The following is a 21,787-nucleotide window of genomic DNA, read 5'->3' as shown; positions in this document are numbered from 1 at the left end:
AGACCCAGTGCGTGAGTTCCCTTGCGAAGAAGTGCCTACGAAGCGTGTTTCCATCGCGACAAGTTGCTGTTTTTCTCTGTTTTCAGCCCATAAACGTCGTAGACGGGGCTGATTTACGAGAAGGAACCCGAGAACACACCTCTTTTGTGTGTAGGATTGGAAGAGAGGATTTTCTATGGAGAGATCTCTTCCGGGGAATTGCTTTTTCGAGAACGGAGTTGCGTTTCGAGCGTCGAGACTTTGAAGGTAACAATTTTCATGTTCTGATCTTTGAGTATTTGATTGCAGGTGTACTTCCTCTTCGTGAGGGAGTAGGAGCAGAGGAAGGCATGAGCCTCTGCAGGAGAAAAGCGCTCTGAGGAACTAGAGCCAGATCAGCCCAAGCGTTTCGTACCTGAGTTTGGGAAGTAGATCCACGGATCGGAGAGAGGTAGTCTCCCAAGTTGTGATCCGGAAGTTGGGATTCCCAAGTAAGGACTTCGTGTCCGAGAAAGCAGAGTTGTTCTGCAGGAAGAGGACTCTGGAAAGAGAGTTGGAAAAGAGTTGCATGGATGCCATGCCCTGAGTCTGGAAGGTGAGATCCAGAGGCGAGAACGTTGATTCTCGAGGAATTGGAATAAGGAACGGAAGTTCCTTGGAATAGGGTTTTGCCCTAGGAATCGGAAGCGGAAGCTGAGGCTTCCGGGAACCATCAAGTCTTATTCTAGAACGAACGTGGTAATACGTTTGGTTCAAGTGCTTGTATAGACTTCTCCTCAGTAATAAAGATACTATTACGGGGGGGGACCAGCCCATCTTCTCGTCCCCAGTACTGTGTCGATCTTCTCACTCTCTATCTCTCTCTCTATTTATTTCTCTCTAATCCTCTGGCTTCAGTAATAAGTGATAAATCCTATTTATCCGAATGTATTTTATATTGTTATGCGCTCCCGTTTGTGACAATGCCTCTTCTAAAAATATTTTTAAGTGAATAATGGTCTGTTTTAATCATTTTTGTTTAGTAACAAGTAAAGTGATTTAGTTTTTCCTTTTTTAATTTACTGTGTTTCTTGCTTTTGTATTTTTATGAGTGTTTTATCCTCTCTTATAATTTGCTAGTTCGGACTATTATGACCTTATGAACGTTAATGTTTGAGAAATGCTTTAGAAATCTAGGATTATTTTCTGTAGGCATGAATGTGTAGATAAGTAATGATAGGATCAGGCCTGACAATGTTTGTGACATAACTCCATATGTTAAACCAGTTACATGTAGGTTATTTTTGTCAAGTAATTGTGAACTGTACTTAACATGTTGTACAGGCGAAGCGCACTACACGAGCAGCAGACACTCCCATGGAAGTTTCCAAATATGCTCATCACATGGTTTTGATATCTGATAACTTTGTGGAGGCACGGCAGGCACTGATTCATTCCTCTGGTGGGCCAACACCAGTAGTGCCTTCTGTGGTGTTACCTAAGGTTGAAGCCTCTTCGGCTACTTCATTGCCTTCAGCACCTCAAGCAGCTGCAGCAACAGTGAGAGCCCCGACTGCAGGTTGGTTTGCAAATTCTAATTAGTGAGACAGTGGCAAAAAATCTTGAAACAAGTTTTCTTTTGAGTGATTTTTTACACATGAATAGACACAGATATAGAAAAGAAACCGACTAACACACACACCATACTTTTTTTAAGGTAAAAGGACAGCTCTCAGCATAGATGATAGTAGAGGTGGATGAACTTTGTAGAGCAGGCGTCCTTCACCAAAACTAATAAAAACAGTGAAAAAGAGCATAAAGCTATCTGATTTGATTTATTTTTCGATAATCATAAAGGCAGCAACGTAGATGGAATTTTTGCCCATTTCTGGATAAATTCGTCGTAATTTACTTGGATGGCATCCTGGTTTTCAGTAAGAACATTGCAAAACACAAAGAGCATATTCGTTGGTGTTTTAGATAACGTGCTTTACATCAACAAGAAGAAGAGCAAACTTTTCAAAGATCCGATTGACATGTTATCTTGGCAGATGGAATAGCAGTTGATCCTCAAAAAATCAAAGTTATTGTTGAGTGGCCTCTTCCAACAACTATCTGAGATGTTCGCTCATTCTTGGGTTTAGTAAATTTTTATCATACCAAGTGTCATAGACTTGGGCACCCCAAGTTGGAAATCTGGCACGACACACGAGAGAATCACTTAAAATACTTAACAACTTTAAAATCTTGGTCAACACGGCCCGGCCTAGTTCCGTGCCCAGAGAGATTGGGCCCAGAGACTGGCGCCCCTTTTGGTATTTCTTTCATATCAATGCTTGAGCAAAGTACAACTGTGGAGGGGACCTCTGCTGTCAGACTCTGCGTCGAGATGCTCTAAAGAGCAAGGCCCCTAAGGGTTTATTTATTCTTACAAGGGACATCCTAAAAAGAAGAGCTCCAAAAGCAGTTTAACTCAAAAGCAAATGGCCCAAAAGCTGTCCCAAAACGCAGTCAACGCAGGAAGTAGAAATCCGTACATCGTACGGTCTTGTCCACGTTAGCAACGGGACGATAGTGCGACGTCATAAGTTTGTGACACCAAGGTCTACAAGTTTTTGGACATTATTGCTCCTCTCTCAAAATTGATGAAGTTTGAAAAGCTTAAGCGGTGGAGTTTTCATGCAAAATGACAACATTATTCCATTTGATAGCAAAAAATTTACTATCATATAGATATGTTATCCGGTTTATGACAAAGAGTTGTTAGCTATTGTCCTTGCATATCATACTTGGAAACATTACGTGTTGTCAAGATGGATCTTCAATCACTACAATATATTTTCACACAACTAGTAATGAATCCTTGTGAAGGACGTTGGGTGAAATTCTTGCCAATTTCCATATGGTTATTGAATATGTTCCAAAACTTTAGAGTTTGGTAGCAAATGCACTCAATCGAATGCACCAAGCTAAGAATATGGCAATCTCTACGGTTATTTTTGATGTTCTGATTCTTTCAAAGATGAATATTTAACTGATCCAAATTTTACAGAAGCTTTTTGAGTGTTTAGAACAACAACAGCAATCTCTCGAGTCTCTTGTCTTCGAGTTCCGTTCAAAGTTGAACTTATATCTAAGTATGAATAAACATACATAGTAAGCGTGTTCTTCACAATAACACTTGCCCTCTTTGAAGTACTCAACACGCTGCTTTCTTGTCAATTTGGGCACTGTGGATTTGTTTTTACGATTTTGCTTCCCCTTGGAAGTCTCTTCCCCCGTTGATGTGGACACTAGCTGGTTAGTAGGATAAGTCAATGATCCGGCATGCATACCAAAACTTTCCTTGGCATGTCCCATAAGCCTCTGAATGGATTCCGACTCTTGCTTCAAGCAATACTGTCGAATCTCTTTTGATAGTCTACAACTAAACTGCTCAACCTGATGCTAGAAGATACTGGTAGAAAGATATCCCAAAACCTCTGGCAATAGTCACCCAAAGTGTTCCTTTTTCATTGTCAAATGATGTCAAGCTGTGATGACATCTTCATATTCTTCCGTTAACCATGCTAAAGTGAAAATTTTCTTGAATTTTATCTACTTCTTAGGTGCCTCTTTGTACAACAACAAAATAGACCACCACATGTGTGCGTTACCTCTCAGATAAGACGCACCTTGGAGGCTTCCAAAGAACGACCTTCGAAAAGACCATGTCAAACCGTTGTATAAATGCAAGGGCTCGATGGGTATCCTTGTAGCCTGAAAATGTATCAAACTTAACTGCTTGACCTCCATCCTTGATGTCACAAGTTTGTGACGTGGCATGCAGATATAGTCGAGAGGACCAAGGAGTTAGAGTTTAAAAACTCTAACCCATACCAACTTGTGGACGCCGGTCGAGGGGGCCTAAAAACCGAGTAAGAAATTTCTATGAGAGCGGGTGGTGGCGCTTTGGACAGAGTTTGGGCACTCAAGGAACCCCTGCTAGTAGAGTCGCCAATGGACTTACTGAGCTTAGTCTCTTCTTCCTCTAGGAGTTGCAGCTCGCTTGGATGCAACCAAGGAGGAGGAGAAGCGTCTTTGACGGGGCATTGCTTCCTCACAACGGATGCAGGAGTACCACCATGATAGTCCTTGGTTAGAGAAGTAGATGCAGTAGGCTCGTCAGGAGAAGCAGATGCAACATACTCGTCAGTATCTGATCACCATTGAGGAGCGGCGCCATGAGTTTGTCTTCCATTGTCAGGCATCATAGTGGACCTAGGTGGGAGACCAAGTTACTGGCGAGTTCTTTGAAACTGGGGGTCCTCGCCATGCGCGCAGTAGTGTTTGTCAGCTGAGGAGACCTGATGGGTCAATTGGTACAGAGCCTGAGAATATGTGTGCAGTCGCTACAGACTTTTGCCAGTGAGTTGCTTTCAGCTGAGCCACAATCAAAGCGCCATGATGCATGCAGAGAGCATGTTTGGGCGCAAATGCCTTGCCTAGTCATTGAGGAAATGTGTCAGAGACTAGCGGTGCCTCTTCAGTTGGAGGAGCTCCACGAGGTCCCCAGGGTAGTTGCCGAGGGAAGGATGGTTTGACTCCTAGCTTCTTCTTGGAGTAATGGGAGCTGCTTGGTCCGGATCTTTCTTGCGCTTACCAACACATTCTGTGTCAGCTGAGGAGACCTGATGGGTCAATTGGTACAGAGCCTGAGAATATGTGTGCAGTCGCTACAGACTTTTGCCAGTGAGTTGCTTTCAGCTGAGCCACAATCAAAGCGCCATGATGCATGCAGAGAGCATGTTTGGGCGCAAATGCCTTGCCTAGTCATTGAGGAAACGTGTCAGAGACTAGCGGTGCCTCTTCAGTTGGAGGAGCTCCACGAGGTCCCCAGGGTAGTTGCCGAGAAGGATGGTTTGACTCCTAGCTTCTTCTTGGAGTAATGGGAGCTGCTTGGTCCGGATCTTTCTTGCGCTTACCAACACATTCTGTGCACTGGAGAGATGCCTGACAGCATGAGTGAGGGTCTGATATACCCCAATGTAGATTGAAACGGACGGCCAAATGCTGCCTCATACGGAGTTCTACCAATGGCATTGAAATAAATGATTCAAAATTGCTTGAACTAACGAGAGATATTGCTTCCAATGAGATTGCTGATCATGCACATAAGACTTAAAAACATCGAAAGCAACTGATTATAGATGTCAGTCTGACCATCTTGTGGGTGAAATGGGGATTAAAAATTCAACTTTGTGCCAATTTTTTTATAAAGTGCTTTCCAAAATGTGACGTGAATTTGACATCCCTATCTGACACATTCGACTTTGGCAAACCACAAAGGGGATACCAATGCTTAATGAACAGACGTGCTACATCTTGTGCTGTCACTGTGGCCTTACAAGGAGTGAACATGCAAAACTTGCTGAAATGATTAGTAATGGTTAGACAATGAGTATTTCTTGAATGCAAGCTAGGTGGAAGATTAGTCACAAAATCCATGGAAATACCCTGAAATGGTTCTTAAGGAATAGGCAGCGGTAGCAAGAGGCCTTGCTGCTTACCCCTAGGAGCTTTTACCATTTTGTCAAATGGAACATTGTGTGACATACTTGAACACATGTTTTCACATTTTAGGCCAAAAAATGAATCTATCTAACTTCTCTAAAGTGGTATTCATGCCTTTCTGCCCACCCGTGAGTGCATCATGTGCATTGTGCAATATGGCTTGCCTAAGAGGAGGCAACATACAAAGACGATGACGAAAATACAAAAGATTCTCATGAATGAGATAGTTGCAACTATTGCTTACGAAACTCGGAATCTGCATACTTGTTCTTCATGCTCTCAAAAGAGACTCCTTGAATAGAGACTGTTGAACTTGTCTCTAGAGCCAAAATCTGTCCTTTGCGACTTAACACATTTGCAACAAGGTCAGCTTTACCTGGAACATACTCAATCAAACCTCCAAATTGCTCAAAAATTGAGACCACCGTGCTTGGCGGTCACTCCAATGTGCACTAGGCATAGACTGAAGCCATTCGAGGGCTTGATGATCAGTACGCACAATAAACTCTCTACCATACAAAAAATGCTTCCAATGCTTGAGAGAATGAATGATAGAGAGAAGTTCCTTATATACACATAGTAATTCCTCTATGTCATAAATGGGTGACGTGGCATGGCCTTGGACAGAGTGGCAACAGACCCCGACACACACACACACACACACAACTGCAAAAAGCACTGACAAGTTGCCATTAGGAGGCTCCGGAATTTGCGGCGCGAAATCAGCTGGCATGGTGACGTGGCACAGTGTACGGATAGCACTATGGAAACCCTGCTTTTGCGCTGATTCTATGCAAGCTTTTGAGGATTGGATGCTTTAATTTAGCAAGGCTTTTGAGCCAGCTGCTTTATTTTAAGAAGCTTTTAAAATTGACAGCTTTTGGGGCTCTGCTCTTAGGCATTATTTGTAACTAATAAATAAGTGGTTAGGCCCTCAGTTCTCAGAGCATCTGGAAGCAGATTCTGATAGTGAGCACCTACCCACTCTCTTGTACTTTGAACACAGATTAATACAAAAAAAAATACCAAAAGGTACGCCAGTCTTTGGGGCCAATATCTCTAGGCTCGGAACTACGCCAGGTCGTGTCTACTCAAGTGTGAATTGTGAACTGTTTTGAATTGAATCTTTGCTGTGTCGCTGTAGAATCTTGACTTGGAGTGTCCAAGTTTGTTATAGTGGTATCGGAGTAGAAAAAGATTCTTCTTCTACGGAGGATCTGATCCTTTTTGCAGCGCGCATAGCTTTTGGGAAAGAGACTTAATAGCCACTCCCACCCTTCATACATTGCGCATTGGGCGCGCTCCGGTCTTCATCACTGTGTCTTACAGGGCATAAAGCCATAAATAATCCCAGATTACGCATGGGTTCTCGTGAGGAATCTGACAGAGATGACACCTCTCAGTGGGAAGGCAAAGAAAAGTTGAAAATCCTGTGCAGGAAATGAAGAAAAGAATGAAGATTTGGGCAAATTTTTTCTTACAGGTTTTCCAGAAAGGAGTGCAAACGTCAACTGCAGATTGGCATATGTGCGAACAGATTGATTAAGTACTCCATGGACCCTAGATTGGCGAAAACAGCTGAAGAATTACCCAATTGTTAAGATTTACTGGAGATGGCGTCTACCATTGCTTCTCCTCTCAGGTAGGGAGGAAAGCCGAAAAGACAGACGAGTGAAGAAAAGCGGAACTTGTAAATGTAGAAAGACATGGACAAGCACTCTTGAAAAGAAGCACTTCTACAGAGCCAACCACTGTGACTTCCTCGAGGTGGACAATCGATTAAATTTGAATTCTTTTCTGGGTTCCGAGATTCTTCGAGGGCTTTGGCCTTCATTCAGCAGTTTGACACATCTTTCTCTAGAGGGCATTACTCAGAGCACTCCAAGATTAGGAGGGCTACATCTTTCTTCAAGGGAAATGCGCGAATATGGTGGTCCACTCTTCTTCTGAGGAAGGAAGCTCTAGTTACATGGTTGAAATTCAAAGGCTCTTGATTTTCTTCTTGGCTGACTCGGGAGTACGAATGAGATATACGAACTGCTTGGAATCATCTTCGGATGACCAAGGGAGATTCTCTGGACGCTTATTGCGAGAGATTTTGGAGCTCTTTTCTACCAGCCTCTTCATTTAAGGAGGTCTCCTTTAAAGAACAGATTGAGCGGTTTTCTTGCAGACTTCCTACACAGATCCGAGACTACTTGGAACAAAAGTCAAATTCTATTCAAGAATTGATGGGTCATGCAAAACGGGGTTTTGCCATACATCCGGGCAATCTGACTTACCCCATAGATGAGATCTTGACTCAGAGAACCCAATAGACTTCTATTAATGAAAGTAGAGAGAGAAAGAGTTCTTAGGACAAAGAAAAGAAAGATACACATCCCCGACAAACTCTTCGAGAAAGGGCTATCTAACTCAAAGAGGGGAAGTGTTTTGGTTGCGGGGAATTTGAACACATCTCTGCAAAGTGTACCAAAAAGGCACAGCAAGAACAGACTGAGGACATGCCAGAGAGTTCTAGAGCAGCAGATGAATGTGGTAGAAATGGCAGATGAAAACAAAAGTGGTACCACATTGCGTGAGGTCCGAACCGAATTAGATGAATGAAAGTACAAAACTTTGATGCACTTAGGGCAAAGTGAAAGATCAGGAAGCTGTCACAAGACGTGCACCACGTGCCAATAGAAAAGAACAGACTGAACAGACTTTTAGTACTTCAATAACAACTGAACTGAAAGAGAGAGATGACACGCGACACGGAGTGGCGGAATCCACCCCAGAAAGTATTTGCGCCCCTTTCAATATTTCTTGATATTGCATCAACACAGTACAAGCCGGAACTCCAGATTCTGCACCTTCTCCAGGAAGCATGCCAGAGAATGAGCCCTAACCTCATATTTAAAGGCCCTAGGCCCCAAAAGCAGTTTACAGTAAAAAGCGTTCAAACTCAAAAGCTTCTGGTCCAAAAGCAAAGCCAAAAAGCTGCCAGCGTAAATCACGGAAATCCGCACAGATGCCACGTCATTAGCCATTGCAAGACACGAAAATCCGTACAGCCTGCCACGTCATCATGCTAGCACAATTTTCAGAAATCTGCCACGTCATCGTTTTTTTTTTTTTTTTTGTGCGTGTGTGCGGGTCCTGCTTTATTTTAATTCTTTATGTCACTTGGGGCCCCATCGGACGGGGTCCCCATAAGTTGGTAGGACTTCTTCTTCTGTCACTTGTTCTCTTAGGGTTTAGGCCCCTCGGCCGTCATCTGCAAGTTGACTCCATTCTTCAAGGCTTTGACACGTAGCAGTTTGTAACATCTCCCCTTCTTGAAAGAGAGTAATCGTCCACGATTACAACATATCTGCAAAACAAGTCAAGTTAGTTCAAAAATTTCCGAGGGTCATTCCGAGGGACAATCAGTTTGCTCTTTTTTTTGTTAAGGAGTTAGCTTCTCCTTTCCGCTCTTTTGATCAAGGAGTTAGCTTCTCCTTTTGTCCAGATCGGAACTCTTGATATTCCGGCGTAGTAAAATTAGCCATCACACCCAGACCGTATTGATCTTCCACGCGTGTCTTGATGCATCAAAATTACATACCCAGGCAATCTCATCCAGTTAGGAATATTCAATGGTTGGCACATTACAATGCAACACAAATGCTCACATATGCATGTTACAAGACATAGAAACATAAAGCCGCCGATGAACACTCCTCCCGCATAACTTACAAGGTCCGGGCCGGGAGATATTCAACGACTCCCTCATCACTCCTCCCGCATAACCTAAAAAGGTCCGGGCCGGGAGATATAGAGGCCTTTTACGACCAAACGCCCCAAAAGTTTTTGCCCTTGGTAGAATTTGCCTATGATAACACAATATACTCTTCGACTGGGAAGGCACCATTTGAGATTATTGAAGGTGCTCTGAAGGTTCCACCCTTCTTAAGCACGAAGGATAAGATTTTTGAAGCCGACCAGTAGACACGGGACGTGGACATTGCTTTTGTCAAGGTCGGGAAGGCTTTAGAGAAATCTAAAAATAGACATAAGAAGGCAGCATATCAACATGGTTGCGATTTGAAATTCAAGGAGAATGATTGGGTGCTCCTACGTTTTGAGAAGGCACGCCTAAGAAAACGAAAAGGAAATGAGCGGCTTTTTTCAAAGCTTCACCTTAGATACTGTGGACCTTTCCAGATAAAAGAAAAGATAAATAATGTCTCCTCTAGACTGAAGCTGCCCGATACTTGGAGATTTCAATGCTTTTTATGTGAGTCTCATGAAGCCTTTTAAAGGCGATGTGCCTGATGATGGGTAGCCAGATGAGCAACCTGCAGTGGAGGAAAGCAAGGAGATACTCGTTCCAGAAAGATATTGGCACATAAAGATAGAAAGATTAAAGGTAAAGTGATGAGGCGGTTGTTGGTTAAATTAAGGAACTAACTTACATTGGATGCGAAGTCGATGGAGGAGGAGGAGGACCTAGTAGATACTCTTCAGATTGTGGAACTTTACCTTGAAGCATTCGGTTTAGCATAGTCTACTCCGATAGAACCCCGATTTCAGCATGGGCGAATCTAGTGTAACGGGTTTGCACAAGAGGGAAGTCACTTCCCTCCTTTGTCGACAAATTGCCCCGATATTTTGATATAGTCACTGATGTCCCTTTAGGTTTCAGGGATACTGATGAGCTGACAGTATTTTGCTGTATGACTTTATGAACTGGAATTCTCGATAACGAAAATGATACTGATTGATTTGCACTTTACTTGTTTGAGTGCATGAACTGATAGACGAAATGACTACAGCATTTCGGTCTCATAAATCTCTATAGACATGATTGCAATAAGGATTAGTTAATCAGGAATCTGTGAGATCTCGACTGGATCTAGATGTGATTGCTAAATACGTCGCCGATTAATCATTGCCTGAGATTTGGAATGATTTTGTATGTGATTTGTCATGTGATGTCCTGTGATGTCAAGTGATGTCTTGTGATGTTCTGTGATGTGACTGTCGATTGGTACATGTGCTAGATGTGTTGTGCCTAGTTCGTCGCTTATAAGAGTCAGTGTCTACTAAGACAGCTTATGGCCTCTGTCTGTTTTGCAGGCGTAATCGCGGGCGATTACAATGCTTTCAAGAGGGTGGTTTGTCACAAATGGGTGACGTGGCTTGGCCCTGGACAGAGTGGCAGCAGACCCGGCACACACAATCGCAAAAAGCGTTGACAGGCTACCGTACGGAGGCTTTGAACTTTGCGGTGCAAAATCCGCTAGCATGGTGACGTGGCACAGTGTACGGACAACAGTCTGGAAACCTTGCTTTTGCGCTCACTGATTCTATGCAAGCTTTTGAGGATTGGATGCTTTAATTTAGCAAGGCTTTTGAGCCAGTTGCTCTATTTTAAGAAGCTTTTAAAATTGAGAGCTTTTGGGGCTTTGCTTTTGGGCATCCCTCGTAACCAATAAAAAAGTGGTTAGGCTCTCACGTTTCAGAGCATCGAGACGTAGAGTCTGAGAGTGAGCACCTATCCACTCTCTCGTACTTTGAACACAGATTAATACAAAACGAAATACCGAAAGGGGCGCCGGTCTCTGGGGCCAATATCTCTTGGCACGGAACTACGTCGGGCCGTGTCAACTCAAGTGTGAATAATGAACTGTTTTGAAGTGGATTTCTGTTGTGTCGCGGTAGAATCTTGACTTGGACTTTCCAAGTTTATTACACTTTCATCACTGTTTAACTTTCTGTTGAGAAATGCAAATAGACGACCATGTTGCTGTAGCACAACTCCTGTTGATGTAATGTCCCTCAAGTACATGGCTTTACGACTGGGCAGCTTGAGGATGATGCGTTTAGGACTCAGTTAGTTGCCGCGGTGAATGCGTTTTCACAACTGGTGCAAAACCGAAGGTTTATGGAGTTCTTGCAAGCGTCACCGGTGCCACAACAAAATAGGCAACCTACACCGCGAACAGAGCTTGTTGATGCTCAAGCCCAAGTATTTCATGCGTCTCAACAGGATAGGGAACACTCGCATGTTGCGGAGTCGGGGGCTCCAAAACAGGTTCCTCCCGTCCTTGAGCAAGTGGTTAGGACGCTTATTCCACAGGCTATGCCAGCTCAGCTCGCCAGCTTTCAGAGCCCGCATGCTGTCTTGAATGGACACGGAACCGGGTACTAGGCAATGCACTCAGTTTTTTCACCACCCATGGTATATGCTGGGTATTTCGGGGGTGGATCTGTGTTCCAGAGTATGGCTGGTTATGCGCCTGGAAGCTAGTTGTACATGTCAGGAACAATGTTTGGGGGTATGCAAGGCATGATGCCAAACCCCATGTATGGTAGCATCGGCGTGCAACAAGGTTTTCAAAGCAACGAGGGCTAGTTTGGGGTGCCACAGGCTCATTTTGGCATGGCTGGTTTTTCTGTACAGTAGCTAGACATGGCACCTCTGGCGCAAAATGTTAATGGCCAAGATGTGCCGATGATGCCTACTACAGTGCCCATGTTGTAGACAATTCCTTATGAGAGACAACTTGGGGGCACTGTAAACGCCGGAAGCTTACAAAGAAGGTGGTGCAGTTGTAAAGTTTAACACTTTCAGCGGCTTTGAGGATAAGGCAAAGGCTCTCACTTTCCTGCAGCAGTTTGAAACAACTTATGCAGGAAGGAATTTTACAAATGCCTCTAAGGTCAGGAAAGCTGCCACTTTCTTGAAGGACAATGCGCTTACATGGTGGATGGAATTGTTAATGCAAGGATAGACACCCGCCACTGCTTGGTTGCCAAATGAATTTGAAGCCGACGTCATGACAGATTGGTACCAACTTACTTTGGCTACATGCAAGAGCTTGCTAGAGTACAATCGGAGGTTTTGTGAAGTGTTACTCTCAGTAACCTCCTATAGATTTGTGCCATTGACAGAGCAGATAGAGAATTACTGTTGTGGGCTGCCTAAAGGTCTTCGGGACTATTGTACCAAGAATAGAGTAGCTACCCTCACCCAGCTCATGGACGTTGCTAACACTGGTCTTGCCTTGTTGAAAGGAGAGGACAATGGGTTTCTGAGCAACGAGAAAGGAGGGCAGCAGAAGAAAAATTCAACGAAGAAGCCCTTTGTAAAAACGGCTCCTGAAGCGACACAGGGGTCAGAAAAGGCCAACAAAGATAAGGATTCAGCCGGGTCTTTTGGAGTGCAGGCAAAGAAACAGAAAAGGAAGCCTTTTGTGCGTAAGTCGCTCGAGGAGGAAAAGGTCTCAATGGCTGAAAACAAATGCTTTATATGAGCAGCCTGGTCACTTTGCTACAAATTGTCCACAATGGAAAAGACGAGCTGACTCAGATGATAAAGAGGACCAGAATGTCAAGAAGCCTAAACCCACGGCAAATTTGGTGGCAGATATGGTGGGTGACAAGCCTAGTACAGATGCTATCGAGTTATGCAGAGCATGGGGTAAAGTTAGAGATCATACGACACTCATCTACTTTGATCCAGGTTCCAAAGCAAACTTTATCTCACCAGAGTTAGCTATGAAGCTGGACGGCAGAGGCTAAGAGATGGGGTACACGGCAGCAAGAATTGAGGTGGTTTAGACACAGATCAGCCGGCTTTTGGACAAAAACAACAAATCCAAAAAGCAATAGAAAAAGCACAAGAAAGGGACTGATTTCCCGGGTTATTTGGGTCGTCAATCTTTGTTTGCATCGGCAAGAAAGCAAAAGAAGCGTGCACGACTTTGAAGGACTACCCAGTTCTTCTTCTTCTTCTTTTGACAGTTCTTAGGGCAAGAAAAAGGCGAAGCCCAGATTTCGCCCAATTTCTGACAATTCTACAGAGGAGTCATTCTCTTACAGTTCGGACTCCGAAGACCACATGTTTTATGCAAAGAAAAAGCATTTTTACAGAGCCAACCAACATGACTTTCTCGAAGACAGAAGCAAGAAAGTAACAGAATTCAAAGAAGGTGGATAGTCGATTAAATTTGAATCCTTTTCTGGGTTCCAAGATTCCTCGAGGGCTTTGTGCGTCATTCAGCAGTTTGACATAGCTTTCTCAGGAGGGCATTACTCAAAGCGCTCCAAGATTAGGAGGGCTACATCTTTCTTCAAGGGAAATGCTCCAACATGGTGGTCCACTCTTCTTTTGAGAAAGGAAGCTCCAGTTAAATGGTTGAAATTCAAAAGGCTCTTTATTTCTTCTTGATTGATTGGGGAGTACGAACGAGATATACGAACCGCTTGGAATCATCTTTGGATGACCAAGGGAGATTCTTTGGATGCTTATTGCGAGAAATTTTGGAACTCTTTTCTACCAACCTCTTCATTTACGAAGGTCTCTTTAAGGAACGGATTGAACGGGACTCCCTACAGAGATCCGAGACTATTGCTTATAACAAAAGTGGAATTCTAATCAAGAATTAATGGGTCATGGGAAACGGGGTTACGCGATACATTCGGAAATTTGTCTTATCCCACTGATGAGATCTTGACTCAGAGAACCCAACAGACCTCTCACAATGCAAGTAGAAAGAGAAAGTGTTGCCAAGAAAAGAAAGACAAGGATACACGACCCCAGCTCACTCTTCGGGAGAGTGCCAACTACATAAAAAAAGAGAAGTGTTTTGGATGCGGGGAACATGGGCACGTCTCCGCAGCAAGAACAACATGAAGACATGCCAGAGAGTTCGAGAGTAGCAAAGGAACGTGGCAGAAAAGGCAAGATGAAAGCAGGACTGATTCCAGACAACATGGGTTCCTTGATTTTCTTTGACGGGGGAGCCAAGGCCTAACATCATTTCACCTGAATTGGCGGCGCGGCTCAAGATTACACCCGATAGGATGAGACCACCAGTAGAGGCAGTTCTAGCGGCACCTGGACTGGACATAGTCATTGGCAAACCTTGGTTGCATTGTCAGGGGTATTTGGGGCTCGAGGATTTTTACATTATGCCCTTGGAAGGTTTTGCGTCCTCCTTGGAGTTCCTTGGTACCATAAGAACAACGCCGTGGTCGATTACCGGGCAAAGAAAGCGACTTTGACAAATGAAAAGAGCCGAAAAATTGAATTTGATGTAAAATTGAAGGGCGAGTCCGTCCCTATTGTATTGGCTTCGGCCATTTCCAAAATAATGAAAACTAGTCTCTTTGTTTACTCGATCTACTTATAAGAGTTAAATGATGAACACAGAACGAATATGTCTGAACTTGATAAAGAATGCCAAGATTTTCTCCACACTCATGCCGATTGATTTTCTTAGGGCTGATTCCAGACTGCATGGGTATTGACCCAAGCATGATCGATGAAAGTACAGAACTTTGTCGAGCTTGGGCAAAGTGAAAGATCAAGAAGCGCTGATTTTCTTTGATGGGGGAGCCAATGCCAACATCATTTTACCTGAATTGGGGGCGCGACTCAAGATTACACCCGATAGGATGAGACCACCAGTAGAGGCAGTTCTAGCGGCACCCAGACGGGACATAGTCATTGGCAAACTTCGGTTGCATTGTCAAGGGTATTTGGGGCACGAGGACGTTTACATTATGACCTTGGAAGGTTCTGTCGTCCTCCTTGGAGTCCCTTGGTACCATAAGAACAACGCCGTGGTCGATTACTAGCCAAAGAAAGCGACTTTGACAAATGAAAAGGGCCAAAAAATTGAATCTGATGTAAAATTGAAGGGCGAGTTCGTCCCTATTGTATCGGCTTTAGCCATTTCCAAGTTAATGAAATCCAGTCTCTTTGTTTACTCGATCTACTTAAAAGAGTTAAATGATAAACAAAGAACGAATATGTCTGAACTGGATAAAGATTTTCTCGACACTCGTGCCGATTGCTTTTCTCAGGGCCTGCCAGGCGAGTTGCCAGCATCTCGTTTTGAGGATCACACTATTGATGTGATACGTGGAAGCACATCACCGAACCGGTTACCTTACCGTGTTAGTCGAGCCCAGAATGAAGAGAATATGAACCAAGTGAACGACCTTTTGGAAAAGGGTCTTATAAAGCCGAGTACGTCACCCTACTACTCTCTGGTGTTGTTGGTTTTAAAGAAAGACGGATCTTGGAGAATGTGCATTGATTACAGAGCTCTCAATAAAATCATCATCAAGAACAGATTTTCGATTCCAAGGATCGATGATATTCTTGACCGACTACAAGGATCCTCTTGTTTTAGCAAGATTGATTTGAAAAGCGGTTACCATCAAATCAAAATCGCGCTAGGAGATGTCTACAAGACAGCTTTTCGGACGAGCTTTGGTTTATATGAATTTTTGGTGATGCCTTTTGGCCTTACCAATGCTCCAACGACTTTCAACCGAATGATGGATAGGATTTTTAGAGAGTACAGATCGTTTGTTGGCCATTTTTTTTGATGACATTATAGTCTTCTCCAAGGATGAGGGAGAACATAGACACCATCTGCTTAGGTCTTTCAGGCATTGCGAGATCACAAGTTAGTTATCAATGCCAAAAAGAGTGAATTTTTCTTGTTGGAGATACACATTTTGGGACACACCGTCTCAGCAACAGGAGTACAGATGGACCCGGTCAAGATCTATACTATATGTGATTGGCCCAATTTGAAGAATGTTCGTGAAATTAGAAGCTTCTTGGGCTTATGTTCTTACTACCGGCGGTTTATTCAAAAGTTTGTAGAGGTAGCTTCTCCTTTGCACATTCTGATAGAGAAAGGAGTCTCTTTCTCGTCGGGACTCACAAAGTTGACCGTCTTTCAGACATTAAAAGAGAAATTGACTACGCGACCAAGCTGATGGTTATATTGTCTTGTGGGTGACTACCATGGGTCTATACCTTGCACTTTCCTTCAAGGGTGAATCTGGGTTTATCCTGGATTCATCTAGGTATATATATATTGTGATGTTGGTGGTCGTAGTCTGGATGCAAGAAGGCGATGTCATTGCCTATGAGAGGCGATTGTTTTCAAGGTCAGAATTGACAACACGGATTTATGAGAAAGAGTTTTTGGCGGTTATCCATGCTCTTACTCAATGGCGACATTACCTACTCAGACCCGATTTTACGGTCTTCACCATTGATCATCAAAGTTTACGCTACTTCTTGTCACAGAGGCAGCTTTTGGAAAAGCAGATGCGGTGGGCTAACATCTTGTCACAATTTCACTTCCAGATTGTCCATGTACAGAGACAAAAGAACTTGGTGGCAGATGCTTCGTCCCGAAAACCGTTAGTCTTGGCTATTTCCGCAATTCATCATAGAAGCTTCGAGGACATGGTTGATCAGTACGCCACAGATCCATATTTTTTTGATGTATTCACTTGAATACCGAAGGGGAAGGAGTAGCCGATATTCCATACGGGATGGCTACTTGATGAAGAAAACCATGTTGTGCATTACACAGCCGTTGAGAGAAAAGGTTCTAACTGAATGCCACTGTCAACCTTTTACGGGTCACCGCGGCATTGACACCACCTTGAAAGGTGTGCAACGTTACTTCTTTTGGCCGAGACTCAAGAAGGATGTGGATGACTTTGTACGGAGTTGCTTGGTATGCCAAAAGGTCAAGTTTGACAGGCATAAAGCATAGGGGTTGTTACAGCCTTTACCCATTCCCACCCGACTCAATGGGAATTTTTTTTGCCCCTTGTGGAATTTGCCTACAATAACACGATCCACTCTTCGACGGGGAAGGCACCATTTTAGATCATTAAAGGTGCTCCGAAGGTTTCACCCTTCCTTAGCACGAAAGATAAGATTTTTAAAGCCGATCAATACACCGGGGACTTGGACATTGCTTTTGCCTAGGTCCGGGAGGCTTTAGCGAAATCTCAGGAAAGACACAAGAAGGCAGCAGATCGACACTGTCGCGATTCGAAATTAAAGGAAGACAATTGGGTGCTCTTACGTTTTGAGAAGGCACGCTTAAGTAGGAAAAAGAGAAAGGAGCGGCTTTTTCCAAAGCTTAGCACGAGGTATTGTCACAAATTGTTGACGTGTCAAGCCCTTTAAGAATGGAGCCAACTTGCAGATCACGGCCGAAGGGCCTAAACCCTAAGAAGAACAAGCAACAGTAGAAGAAGAAGTCCTACCAACTTATGGGACCCCGTTCGATGGGGCCCAAGTGACATAAAGGATTAAAATAAAGCAGGACCCACACACACACAAAGAAGGATTTGCGTAGCAGCTGATGACGTGGCAATTTTTTGGATTTGTCCCTGACAGTGCTGGTGTGGCAGATTTCCGCAAAACGCGCTAACAATGCTGACGTGGCAGTTGTACGGATTTCCGTGATTTACGCTGGCAGCTTTTTGGCATTGCTTTTGGACAAGAAGCTTTCGAGTTTGAAGGTTTTTTCATGTAAACTGCTTTTGGGGCCTAGGGCCTTTAAATATGAGGCCATGGGCTCATTATCTTGCATGCTTCCTGGAGAAGGTGCAGAGTCTGGAGTACCGGCTTGTACTGTGTTGATGCAATATAAAGAAATATCGAAAGGAGTGCCAAGGTTTGGGGCCAATACTCTTTGGGTGAAATTGCGCCACTCCGTGTCGTGTGTCGTCTCTTTCTCTCTCTCTCTCTCTCTCTCTCTCCATCTCTCATTTTAGTTGTTATTGAAGTACTAAAAGTCTGTTCAGTCTGTTTTTTTGTATTGGCACGTGGTGCCCGTCTTATGACAGTGGTATCAGAGCATCAAGCGTGTGCTTTTCTGAAAGCATACCGGTCCTACAAAAGAGCATACAAAGCAAACCAAAGCAAACCCCGGACTTATCTACCACTCCCACCCTTACTTCATCGTGCATTGAGCGCGCTCCCGTCTTCACCGCATATGTCTTACAGGGCATAAGCCATAAAGATCACTTGCAAGAGAAGGATCCAAGATTTGTTTCGAGCTGCTATTTTTCTCAAGCATTGAGGAGGCCGAGGTGGCCCATACTCTTCCTCTGTTTGTTCATCAAATTCTTCTTTGTGATCTCCTTCCGCATTGGCAGATGCAGAAGTCGACTGATTCTTGTTGAAATCCATAAGTGTCGCGGGAAAAGGATCGGAATCTCGATAGAAGAGAAATCGGCCGCGCTCTGATACCACTGTATCTAACTTGGACACCCAAGTCAAGATTCTACCACGACACAACAGAGATTCACTTCAAAACAGTTCACAAAAGATGACACGGCTCGACGCAATTATGTGCCAAGAGGTATTGGCCCCAAAGACTGGCGTCCCTTTTGGTATTTCTTTTTATATTAACCTTGGTGCAAAGTGCAAGGAAGTCTCTGGGATCTTTCAATCAGACTCTGCGTCGAGATGCTCTGAATTATGAGACCCAAGAGAGCTATTTATTGCTACAAGGGATGCCCAAAAGCAGACCCTCAAAATTCTCAAAATCAAAACTCTAGAAACTTTAGAAGTTTCTCACAAATTAAAGCATAGGGCCCAAAAAGCATCTCAGCGTAATTTTCGGAAATCCATATGGTTGTCAGCGTAAAAAGCGGGACATCGTACTGCTGTTCGTACTGCCTGCCACGTCAACATGTGAGCGGGAATTGTGGCCGATTTTTCGTTGGCTACCACGTCAGCCTGTCGGCGCATTTCACGGAACCGTACAGCCAGATGTCCGGGGGCCTGCCACGTCACCAGTTTGTGACACAAGGTGATTAGAATAAAGCTTAAAAACCAAATCGCATGGAGTTGTTGACGTGGTAGGTTGTATGGACGTCGGCAAAACGCACTGATTGTTAACGTGGCATATTGTACGGATTTCCCCGATTTGCGCTACCAACTTTTTGAAGCTCTAGCTTGTGGACCAAATGCTTTGAGAATTGAAGCTTTTCATCTATTGCTTTTAGAAGGCCTAGAACCTATAAATGTGTATCAAGGGCCACTCTTCTCTCAGTTTTGCCAGAGAGCACTTAGAAGAGAGGACCCTCGGACTTTGTACTTTGCTCAAGCATTAATATAAAAATAAATACTGAAAGGGGAGCCAGACTTTGAGGCCAATACCTCTGGGCACGGAACTACGATGGGCCGTGTTGACTCGATTCTTTCGTCTGTCGCCTGACTTGGGGTGTTCAAGTGTGTTACAGTGGTATCAGAGCATTCAAAGGAACAGAGTCGATCCGCAGACCATCCTCGCTACTTGGGTCAGAAGTCTACTTTTGCAAATGCAGAAGACAAAAGGAGCGTGTACGCTTCGAGGGTGTGTCCAGTTCGTCCTCATCCTCTTCTGTTAGTTCCGACAGCTCTTCGTCTTCTAATTCCAGTGATGAGGACAGAAAGGACAAGAAACGACGAAAGATCCGAAGACATTGGAAGAACAAGAAGAAGGCCAAGAAAAGCAGATCCCACCAAAGATCTCGGAAATATTTGGATAGCTCGGAGGGTACTTCATCCCATGAACCGATGTTTTATTCTAAGAAGAGGCATTTGTATAGAGCCAACCAATAGGATTTTCTCGAGGACAAGAGCAAGAAAACCAAAGATTTCAAGGAGGGTGGACAAGCGCTTAAGTTTGATAGCTTTTCAGGCTTTCGAGATACCCACAAGGCCCTCGCTTTTATTTAACGATTCGACGTATCTTATTCTCGAGAGTGTTATTCAGAGCACTCCAAGGTTCGGAGGGCCGCATCCTATCTGAAAGGAAATGCACAGACATGGTGGTCCACCTCTCTCTTACTACACAAGGAAGCAGAGAGTCGAGACAAAGTGGCGGAAGTTCAAGTGACTTTTTACTTCCTCTTGGCTCACTCAGGAGTACGAACCTGATGTGATTACCGCTTGGAATCACCTTCGGATGATCAAGGAAGATACATTGGATACTTATTGTCAGAGATCTTGGGATACCTTCATACCGGCCTCTTCTTTTAAAAAGATCACTTTTACGGAACAGATTGAGCGATTTTGATGTGGTCTACCCAAAAAGATACGAGATTACTGTTTACTGCAGAAGTCCGAGTCCATACAACAACTAATGGGAAACACTAAGCAAGGGTTTGCTATGCATTTGGGTAGTCTTACCTATCCAACAAATCAACCTTTGACAACTAGGACCGAACAAACTTCAAATAATAGTAGCAGAAGAAAAGGAAAGTTTCAGAATAAGAAAGATACACGTCCCTGACTAACAGAGGAACATCAATCCGAGTACTTAAAAACGGGGAAGTGCTTAGAATGTGGGGAACAAGGACATATATCAGCACGCTGCCCCAAAAAGGCACCCAGAGAACAATCAGAAGATAGGCCAGAGAGTTCTAGAGCAGCCGAAGAACGCGCAAGGAAAGGAAAGACGAAAGCAAGACTGGTACCAGATTGTGTGGAGACCGACCTGGATCAGATCGATGGAAGCACTGAATGTTGCCGCGCATGGGGCAAAGTACGAGACCAAGAATCCCTAATCTTCTTTGTTGGAGGAGCCAAGGCCAACTTTATGTCACTCGAATTCGCGGCTCCACTTGGAATTACGCCGGATGAAATGGGGCCATAGGCGGAGGCTATTCTAGCGGCATCCGGAGGGGATGTTGCCATTACACCTGTCATTGGCAAATTGCATTTGCATTGGCAAAGGTATTTAGGGCACCATGACTTTTACATCATGCCTTTGGAAGGGTGTGACGTCCTCTTAGGAATCCCTTGATGTAAAGTTGAAGGTCTTGCTCCGTCTATTCCGAAAGATCCCACAGATCAGCAGGTTTGAATCCGATGCAGACGAGACTGCACAAGAGGGGTGTCACTCCGTTCCTATTTCACAGGTTACCTAGATGGAATCAAGTCACTTATTTCCTTTTGCATTTAAGGGATACTGACAGTCTGACAATAGTATGACTTTATGAAAGAAATACTTTGACATGGGAATTTTTGAAATGATTTTGATTTAGGTGTGCTCTCATGCGAGTCGTGTCCGAGTGCGTGTCACGAGTCTGTGGTAACTAACTTTACTTGTTGATTTCTTTTTGGGGGAAATTTTATTTGACTTGTTTTAAGGCACCCCTGGAATGCCAATGCTCGAGTTGCATAGTGTGAGGCGGACAGTGAGAGTCTAGGCTGGACGGCCAGTGAGCACTAAAGTTGGACAAATTAAGGTTAGCCACAGTGGGGCTACGAGTGTAAATCACCTGATAGCTGGCCGACATTGCATTTTTAGATATGGTTCTAGTGGTGATTGATGGTCAACCGACCAGTGTGAGTGCCATGGAAGCATCTCCTAAAATTTAGGGAACTGCTATTTTGGACCTGAAAATGTGTTCACGTCATTAGCTTTGGAATGACAAGGGGAACATTTTATTTCTCTGCTGCCAAGTCAATTGACGC

At 44.0% G+C, this 21,787-nt stretch overlaps 1 protein-coding gene across 1 annotated transcript in view; it reads left to right on the top strand.

Annotated features, from left to right (window-relative positions):
• Positions 1–21,787, top strand: part of LOC147463795 (mediator of RNA polymerase II transcription subunit 25-like) — a 133,303-nt gene that overhangs the window by 34,854 nt on the left and 76,662 nt on the right. Inside the window, exon 7 of the mRNA XM_086491123.1 lies at positions 1,303–1,537. Coding sequence (XP_086347249.1) covers positions 1,303–1,537 — 235 coding nt within the window. The remainder of the gene's footprint in view (positions 1–1,302; positions 1,538–21,787) is intronic.

This window comes from Adiantum capillus-veneris, chromosome 2 (genome assembly GCF_014529385.1).
Source record: "Adiantum capillus-veneris isolate H3 chromosome 2, ASM1452938v2, whole genome shotgun sequence".
Lineage (NCBI taxonomy): Eukaryota > Viridiplantae > Streptophyta > Polypodiopsida > Polypodiales > Pteridaceae > Adiantum > Adiantum capillus-veneris.
This window is presented reverse-complemented; position numbering and strand designations above follow the sequence as displayed.